This window comes from Nannospalax galili, unplaced genomic scaffold (genome assembly GCF_000622305.1).
Source record: "Nannospalax galili isolate Female #2095 unplaced genomic scaffold, S.galili_v1.0 scaffold682, whole genome shotgun sequence".
NCBI classification, from domain to species: Eukaryota; Metazoa; Chordata; class Mammalia; order Rodentia; family Spalacidae; genus Nannospalax; species Nannospalax galili.
Genome location: NW_008348076.1, coordinates 414262 through 424035, shown reverse-complemented (window position 1 = coordinate 424035; position 9774 = coordinate 414262). Strand labels below are relative to the sequence as shown.

Genomic DNA, 9774 nt, shown 5'->3' with positions numbered 1-9774 from the left:
TCAACCTTAAGTGTAAAAATAAATTGATTCATTTGGGCCAACTGTATGGTCTTAAACACCCAAAAGGAATGTATAACCAAAGAGTAAAGTCATCAGTCTATTTCTTTAGAGTTCAAGGGATTATGCTCCCCAGACATTAGGCTTAAGTCTATATAAAAAAGTTATTTAGACAATTATTTCTCATTAATGATTTTGTTCCTAATCAGAAAGTGCTGCTCAGATGTAAGACTTCAAATCTTGGCCTCCAATACTGTTGTACCCACCTGTAGCTAAGGGAGACAACCGGCTATTGTTCTAAAATGATGGATAAATTTGTTTTCTCCCCCTATCTAGATGCCTTTGAGAGGGAACTGACACTGATTCTAACCACTCCAACAGCTATCAAAATACCTGAAAGCAAATCCTGAATCCATCACTCTAGAGTCCAGCCTTGGAAGACAAAAGAAAAATGAGGAGGAACCCAATAGAGGGATGCTTTTGGAAGTCCTTGTCAAGAAATTCCAATAGACTCTCATATGAACATTTGAAAATTGCCCTGTTCTGACTTTTTTCTAGTTCCCTGTCTAGAACTTGTAATGCTAATTACTCTTGCCTTTACTTCTCCTTCACATCTCTTATTCACCAGTCATGGACTTTATTTTTCCCCTAGAGATAAGAGTTATGCAATTCGGGAGTCTTTTAGATAGACCCACTGAAGGGGTACTCCAATAGCCTCACCCTGTATCCCTGTTCAGCATGGAAAAAGCCAGAGCGGTCTGCGTCCCAATTCCCTATTGGAAATTTGGGTAACCTCTTCAGAGGATGGTGTGATAGGAATAGGAGGTAGGAACTGGCTAGGCAGTTAGGGTAAAAATACCCCAAAGATAAGTACCCAGTTTCTTGGCTAAAACTCACAATGTCCTTGGGCCTCTTAGCAACATACTCTGTTACAAAGGCCAAAAATATTGAAAGTATTTGGGAGCTTTTATCTAATCCTTAAAAGATTTTAGGGTTACCTCTTCACAGGCGGAAATGTTAGAGCAGCCCAAAGCCCCATAAAAAAGAAAATAAATAAATCAAAGAAGAAGGAAGAATACATGAAGTTATCAAAAAAAAAGTGATGGGGAGATATGGGAGGAGTTGGAGGGGAGGGAGTGGGCATGGATTTGATCAAAACACCTTATATACATGTATGAAATTCTCAAATTATTTATTTTAAAAAAAGTGTGTGTCACCAGTCTGGCTCTAAAAACAATCTTTTACAGATTGTTATATTTATTCTTTTCTTAGTCAAATCGTCATATTTTTTGGGCTTACTTATTTTTATTTTTATGTGTACAAATGTTTTGCCTGTATGTATGCAAGTGCACCCATGTGTGTAATGCTCACAGAGTCCAGAGAGGGCAATTGGATTACCTGGAACTGGAGTTATCGATGATTATTAGCCACCATGTGGATACTGGGACCTGAACCTGGGTCTTTGGCAAGAGCAGCCAGTGCTCTTAACTACTAAGTCAACTCTCAAGCCCCTAAAACTTCTTTTCTTGAGAAAAAATGCAACAAATAAATTGGAACATAAATGTGCATCTTAACATATACCTAAGAATACCCATAGGAATACCATTCACATTGAGAACAGAACCCTTGGACCAGTGAGATGGCTCAGTGGTAAAGGCACTTACTAACAAGCCTGATGAGCTGAGTCAATCCTTGGGACTCACATGATGGATGGAAGGAGAGAAACAATTCTTGTAAGTTGTCCTCAGACTTCCACACATATCCTGTGGTATGTGCCCCGCCACCAAAAAAATGTAATAAAAAAAAAGAAACGGAAGAATCCAGTAACCCTTCCCACCCCCTTTTGTTTCCCTCCTCTCAAAAGATAACCTCTATCACCTAGCCCAATTCTGATAGTTACTTCTTGCTTTTCTTGATTCTTTTGCTGCTAATGGGCAACCTAAATGCTATAGTTATGTTTTGCCTCGATTTTCTTTAACATGCTTTTACAATTGAATCATGTAGCTATGTATAACTGTGGCATTTGCTTTAATGTACAGTATTCCATCGTATGACTATTATTTCATTTACTCATCTCTTTTACAGTTGATGGTCTGTTTCCCACTTGGGGCTGTTACAAATAATACTGCTATGAACATTCTTTTACATGTTTCCTGACTGCTGATGGACTCCAATTTCTACTACTTTACATAGTATATGAAATTTCCCCTATGCCATATTCTTGCTAACAGCTGGTCAGATATCGGAATTTTAGTCATTCTGGTGAGTACCAGGAGATTATGTTACTTTTGGTCATTCTGGTGTGTATTTGTTATTCACCGTGTTTCAATGTGTACTGCCTGAGTCACAAATGAGGCTGACTTCTTCATGTTTACAGGGTTACTGAATGTTTCCTTGTGCAAAACTCTTATAGTCTTTTCATATCAATTTATAGTACATTTATCTATATTGGTCACTTTGGGAAGCATTTACATCTTTACAACACTGAGTCCTCTAATTTATGAGTATGGTAGAACTACCCACTTTTTAATTTTTTTTCTCCCAATTATACTTTCCATTGAGTGTATACACAGTTTGTCAGATTTATTCCTAGGTATACATTTCTCAAACCATATCCTCACAGCGTGTGGTTCGCCTGGGAGCTTGTTTGGAAGTTCAAGCAGGGGAGTGTAACTACTTGTATACCCCTGACTGGAGAAATGCCCACCTTGGGAAAGGTAGACCTCTTCCACTAAGCTTGTAGCTTCGAGTGGGACACACATGGAGTATTGAGGAAGGAGATCTAGCAAGTCAGATCAGCTGAATCAACACTGGCATCAATGGTGTGACAGGTCACAGCCAGATCACATCTGTGTGGCTCACTTTTGGTGCTTTATAAATATTTTTGTATGGATGATGATGATGAGAGCTTTAAATCACTTTTATCTACTCAGGAAATTTAAAATTTCAACATTCAAAACAGTTAAACTTGTTAATTATCATGCTGGAGAGATGGCAGTTAAGAGCACTGGCTGTTCTTACAGAAGACCCAGGTTCGAATCTCAGCACCCACATGGTGGCTAACAACCATCCGTAACTCCAGGTCCAGGAGATCTGATACCCTCCTCTGTCTTCCACAGGCACTGCATGACACAGGTGCACTTATATACATGCAGGCATAACACTCATACACATAAAAAGATTTTGCTAGTTATCAAGCAATCTATAGCTGTATTCACATATTGCACAAAGATTTATATGTAGGGATGTTCATTTTAACAGCACCAATTTGGAAACCATGTTTTTCACTAGGGGAATAAGTAAATAAATTGTGATACATGCACAGTTCAGACTATTACACAGTAGTTAAAATAATACAAAAAAGTCCTTAAATATGTTGTTATATGAAAAAGGAAAATTAAAGACTCATATAGGGAGGGAGAACATAGTTCAGTGGTAGAGTGTTTGCCTGGCATGTGTGAGGCCATAAGTTCAATTTGCAGCACTGCAAAAACCAAACAAAATAATCTTTTGGGGCTAGGGATGAAGCTCAGTTGGTAGAGTGCTTGTCTAGTACTGGGTTCAATCCCTAGTACTGTATAAACCAAGAGTAGTAACACAGGCCTGTAATCCCAGCACTCAGGATGTGGAGGCAAGATCAGACATTTAAGGTCATCCTTGGCTACATAGCAAATTTGAGATCAGCCTGGGATGTATGAAACCCTGTCTCAGGGGAAAAAGAGTAAAGTAAGGAGTACTAACAATAAAAAGAGATATGAAGTTGAGAGGGGGATGGGGTGGAGGGTATTATGAGGAGTTGGAAGGAGGTAGCAGTGGATGATACTATACACTGTACATTATATAAATGTATGAAACTTTCAGAGAATAAAAATATTTTAAAAAACCAACCAAATAAATGAAAAACCCAAACAACAAACTTACTTTTGTGAGTTGAGTGGGATCAAATCTCAGAACCTTCTGGTTACAGCAGGGATAAATTCCAGTGCCCACGGTGCTCACTGAACTTAATGTGGTAGGATAAACTACTGTTTCTGAGTGGTACTGACAATGTGAGAATTCTATACAGAGAAAAGCCTGGATAAAAGAAATATGTAAAATAAACAATTATCCCCGTTGTGAAGTTATGTGTCACAAAAATACCTTTCTGAAGACCACATACTGTATACTTCACTGTATGAAATACAAAGAAAAGTAGATTAGCTCTTTCCAGGGGTTTCAATCAAGATCAGCGAGTGAAAGCAAATGAGCTCATGGCTCTTTCTAGGAAGCTGGAATTATACTAAAATGGGATAGTGGTAAATTGTCTCATTTCTGTGAATTCATCAAAAAGAAATGAATTAGGCCAGGCATGGTGCTACATGCCTTTAATCCCAGCACTTGAAGGCAGAGACAGATGGAGCTCTGTGAGTTCAAGGTTAGCCTGTTCTACATAGTGAGTTCCAGAACAGCTGGGCCTACAGGGAAACTCTGTCTCAAAAATACCAAAAAGGCCAGGTGTGGTGGCTCACGCCTTTAATCCCAGCACTTGGGAGGCAGAGGCAGGCAGATCTTTGTGAGTTCCAGGCCAGCTGGGGCTCCAGGGAGACCCTGTCTCAAAAAGGAAAAAACAAACAAACAAACAAACAAAAAAACCAAAAACCCAAAAAGCAATGATAGCATACACTTATACCTCAAAGAAGGTACTAAAAAGCAAAACCAAAACTGCTTTACTAAAAATTCACTTAAGTAAAACTGATCTCAGTATACACCTAATTTTATAACTGGCCAGTCATTTAGGACATTCCAGTGAAAGTCAGAAAAATATTTCAGCTCACTTGGTTATTCCCTGACATGCTTTACAATAAATATTTTCATTGCTGTAGTAATGAAAACTGTGGCCTTTCAGTCATTAGAAGAAAATAACTTACCAAGAAGTAATTATAAAATAGGTTTCAAACACACATATAAATGTATAAAAATTCAAAGGCAAGAGGCTGGAGAGATGGCTCAGGGGTTAAGAACACTGGTTGTTCAAATCCCAGCACCTACATGGCAGCTAACAACTGTCCGTAACTCCAGTCCCAGGGGATCCGACAGCCTTTTCTGACTGCTGCGGGCATTGCACAACATGGGTGCACTTACGTACCTGTAGGCAATCCACGCATACACATAAAATAAAAATAATAAAGAGAAATTTTTTTAAGTTTATTAAAAAAATTCAAAGGCAAAATAAAAATTAACAATTAGACTAACTACCACAACAAAAACAGACTTGACAATATCAGTTATCAATGCTATTTGGAGCACTTTCAACTCTCATACACAGCTGAAAGAAACAAAAAAGGATTCAGGAAATTTGGAAAACTTTAGGCATGATAAATGGTAAACTCAGCTTGCACCACTCAGCAATTCTAATTCTAGGAAATTACTCAAAAGAAGCAAAACTTAACGTTTATATGAAAACTAGTATGGAAATATTTGTAGCAGCTTTCCTCATAATGGCCCCAAACTAGCACTAGTAGAAATGTCATTCGGCTGGTGGATGATTGAACGTAGAGTGCATTCATACGATAGAGGACGGCTTAGCAATAAAAAGGAACAAACGGATGTATGCAACAACATGGATAAATTTCAAATTCATTTTGCTAAGTGACAGAGTCCCCATGTAAACACTGTATGACTGTATTTATAAGACATTCTGGAAAAGGAAAACTATATACAGGACAGAAAGGAGTAGATAGTAACTGTCAACCATTAAATGGGAAAAGAGCACAGGGGAGCGATGATGAAAGCAGTCTATGTTTTGATGGCAGTGGTAGTCACAAAATGAAGAACTGTACTCTGTATAAGATAGATTTCAGGAGCTGGAGGGATGGCTCAGCAGTTAAGAGAACTGGCTGCTCTGGCAGAGGAATCGGGTTAGGCTCTCAGCACCCACATGCAGCTAACTCCAGTTCCGGGGGATCCAACGCCCTCTTCTGACCTCTGTGGTCATTACACAGCACGAGTGAACTTATACATGCAGGCAATGCACTCATACATATAAAATTTAAAAAAAATCTTTTAAAAAACATATTTCAATAAATATGCCATTATAAAGCCAGGCATAGTGGCACACGCCTTTAATTCCAGCACTTGGAAGGCAGAGGCAGGTGGATGTCTGTGAGTTTTGAGGTCAGCCTGGTCTACATAGCAAGTTGCAGTTCAGCTGAGGCTACAGGGAGACCCTGTCTCAAACAAAAAACAAAAACAAAAAAAAAACCCAAAATAAAAACGCTGTTATAAAATTTTGGAACAGAGAACCCAGTGTAGGACTTACATACAGTCCGACAGTCCACCCTGATACACTCTTCTTTTTCCGAGAGAGAAAAGTGTCTAAAGGGAGGCATTCATAAGAAATGTTAAGCAGAAAATTCTAGATTACATAAGATTAACTGGGAATGACTGACTGTAAAAGGTTGTTACAGGTTCCTTAAAGTACAAATTTCCTTGTGCTTTTGCATTTTTTTATAGGTTTCATTGGGGGGAGGGTAAGTTGGGGTTCAGATAGGGAAGGGGATCTAAGGATGACCAGAATATATTGTATGAAATTCACAAACATTTTTTAAAAAATGAACAAAACTGGAAATACAGCTCAGTGGTACAGCTCAAGGACCAACTCTGGATCCCCAGCACAGGGTGGGGGTAGGGAGGAACGAACAAAATACTTTTGTGAACACAATTATCACAAAGAAAGCCAGGTATGGTGTTACGCACTTGCAGTCTCAGCTCTAGGGAGGCTGAAGCAACACAACCAGGAGTTTTGAGGCCAGACTAGACTAGACTAGACTAGACTAGACTAGACTATAGTGAGACACATCTGGAAAAACCAGAACAACACAAGGTATAGAGGTGATTCTATGACCCTCTAAGGAAATCTATGGGCCAATGGGGAAACAGTTTGGCTGGAAACAACTAAAAGCAATAAAGATTCTATATATTTTTTTAAATACATTTAAAAAAATACTTTATTATATTTTTTTAATTTTATGTGTATGCGTGTATTGCTTGCATGTAGGTAAGCGCACCCATGTTGTGCAATGCCCGTGAAGGTCAGAAGAAGTTGTCAGATCCCCTGGGACTGGAGTTACAGACAGTTGTTACCTGCCATGTGGGTGCTGGGATTCGAACCCAGTGTTCTTAACCACTGAGTCATCTCTCCAGCCCCTATATTTTTTATACTAAAAAAAGGATTAGGTGACACAGAGCCTATTGTTTTTCTAAAAGTCCAACAAGAATTGATTACTTCAGTTCTAAACAAAAAAGGGGAAGAAGAAAAACATGAGAAGAAATGAGGACCCATGTGAACACTGCTGAACAGCACCACTGCTCTTGCCTCATACCAGTGTTTGCCTGAATTTAAGTGCACCTGTGCATGCAATGCCCAAGGAGGCCAGAAGAGGGCATCATATTCCCCTGGGATTGGAGTTTACAGATGGTTGTCAGTGGCCATGTGGGCTTTGGGAACCGAACCTGGGTCTGCTGTAAGTCAGTGCTCTTAACTGCTGAGCCAGCTCTCCAGTCCCTGCCACCAGTTTCTTTAAAACAGTAGTTGGATGTTGCCAAACATATCCCCAAATACTAAGTAAGCAGAAAAATCTAAGAAGAGACTTACTCTTTCTCACCTGAAAACATCTTGAACAAGTCAACCAGTTGATCGTTCCCCACAAGCGCCAATATACATCTCTCCAAGATTTTAGTTCTTCAAAAAGACTATTCAAATACTCATGCACATCCCAGGTTTTATCTCTGGGGAAAAAGTCTCAATTGTTATGCTATTTTACAAGTGATCAATATAGTATTATAGCATACAACCAGGTTTTCATCACACACATTTTAAAATATAGCAAAGGCCTAAAACCATACTTGTTATAACCATATATAAAAGGAGTGCTTCTTAATTTTAATTATTTAGTGTTGAGACAGGGTATCACTATATAATCCAGGCTGGCCTGGAACTTGATGCATAATAGATCATTGGGGCCGCAAAATCGAGATCCTCCTGGCTGAGCTTGCAGAATGCTGGAATTACGGCAGTGGGCTACCCTTCCCAGCTTCTTTCTAAGGCTCTATTTTAGCCTTTTAAAATTTGTGCTATTTTTGTGCTTAGTACAGCAAATAATAAAGTGTAATTATGCCATTACAAATCACATAGGTGCATCTATTTTAAAAGTTATTTAAAGCAATTTTTAAAATTAAGGTAGGATCTCACTCTGTAGCCCATTTTTGCCTTGGACCTGCAGTGACCCTGCTAAATTAGTCCCTCCTGGGGTTGGGATTATAGACATTGAGCCACCATACCTGGCTTTAAGGAGTTTCTAAAAAATATTTATTATTTTTATTTTATGTGTATAAGTATATTGCCTGAATGTATTTAAGTGTACCTGTGCCCTGCAATGCCCTTGGAGGTCAGAAGAGGGTGTTGGAATCCCCTGGGACTGGAGTTATAGATAGTTGTTAGCTGCCATGTAGGTTCTGGGAATCGAACCTAGGTCCTCTGCAAGAGTAGTCAGTGCTCTTAACTGTTGAGCCATCTCTCCAGTCCCAGGACTGAAATAATTTTCAAAAGGCAAATCAAGTTTCAACAACAACAACAAAGAGATCCTGTGTAATAGTGAAGATTGCCTGATTACCTATTTTACTAAGAGAAAGGTGAAATATTTTTAAAGTTGGCTATGCTATTAATACTAAAGTCAAATTAACTGTTGCCCAATATTTGTTTTAACTTTTAAAATGTTTACAGGTTTTTGTCTTTAATATTTTTTTTCTTTTTTTTTTTTTAAGCCTAAGCTGACCTTAAACTCAAACCTACTATACAGCTGACGACGGCCTTCTGCCTTCACTTCTCAAGTTCTTCGAAACGGGTAAACCACGCTTGGCTATGGTTATAGATTTGTGTGTTGTGTGTGTGTGTGTGTATGTGGTTGTGTGTGTGTGCAGGTGTACATGTACACAGATTATACATTAAAAATTATTTTGTATGCGTGGTAGACATGTGTGTACATGCAAGTGTAGGTGTACTGCCCATGTGTGTGGAGGTCAGAGGTCAACATCTGTGTCTTCCTTTATCACTTTCTGTCTTATTTTTTGAAACAGGGCCTTTCACTGAACCTGGGGCTCAACTGTTTCAGTCAGACTGACTGGCCAGCAAGGTTCAGGAATCCTCTTGTCTCTACATCCTTCCAGCTCCTGGGCTACAAGTATGTGCTGCCACACCCACTTTTTATGTGGGTGCTGGGGTTCTACCATTTCCCCAGCCCAGTTATACATTTTTAAAAAGTATTTTATTACTTTTATTTTATGTATATGAGTATACGTATTCCCTGCATGTGTGTAAGAGTACCTGTGTTGTGCAATGCCTATGGAAGTCAGAAGGCACTGGATTCCCTGGAACTGTAGTTATGGATGGTTGCTAGCTGCCATATGGGTGCTGGGAATCAAACCTGGGTCCTCTACAAGAGCAGTCAGTGCTCTTAATCGCTGAGCCATCTCTCCAGCCCCCAAGTCATACATTTTTAATACAGAAAAAGAACCACCCAGAAGTGAGTTAAAAAATATGTGTCTCCCCACCTCCCAGTGTCTCAGGTATTCTAGACTGGTCTTGAATACTATGTAGCCTAGAATGACTTTAAATTTTTGTGATCCTTCTACTCCCACATCCCGAGTGCTGAAATTACAAGTGTGTGCCACTATGCCTGATTTTTTGCAGTGCTGAGGGTCAAACCCAGGGCTTTGTGCTTGCTAGGCAAGCAGTCTTAT

The 9774-nt window shown here is 39.2% G+C and overlaps 1 protein-coding gene across 3 annotated transcripts in view; it reads right to left on the bottom strand.

Moving 5' to 3' along the window:
• Nucleotides 1-9774, bottom strand: part of Kiaa1841 (KIAA1841 ortholog) — a 75801-nt gene that overhangs the window by 29328 nt on the left and 36699 nt on the right. For all 3 annotated transcript variants that reach the window (XM_008844479.3, XM_008844480.3, XM_017800966.2), the window contains 2 exons: nucleotides 7641-7764; nucleotides 3919-4071 (listed from right to left, as the gene is read on the bottom strand). In XM_008844479.3, coding sequence (XP_008842701.1) covers nucleotides 3919-4071; nucleotides 7641-7764 — 277 coding nt within the window. The remainder of the gene's footprint in view (nucleotides 1-3918; nucleotides 4072-7640; nucleotides 7765-9774) is intronic.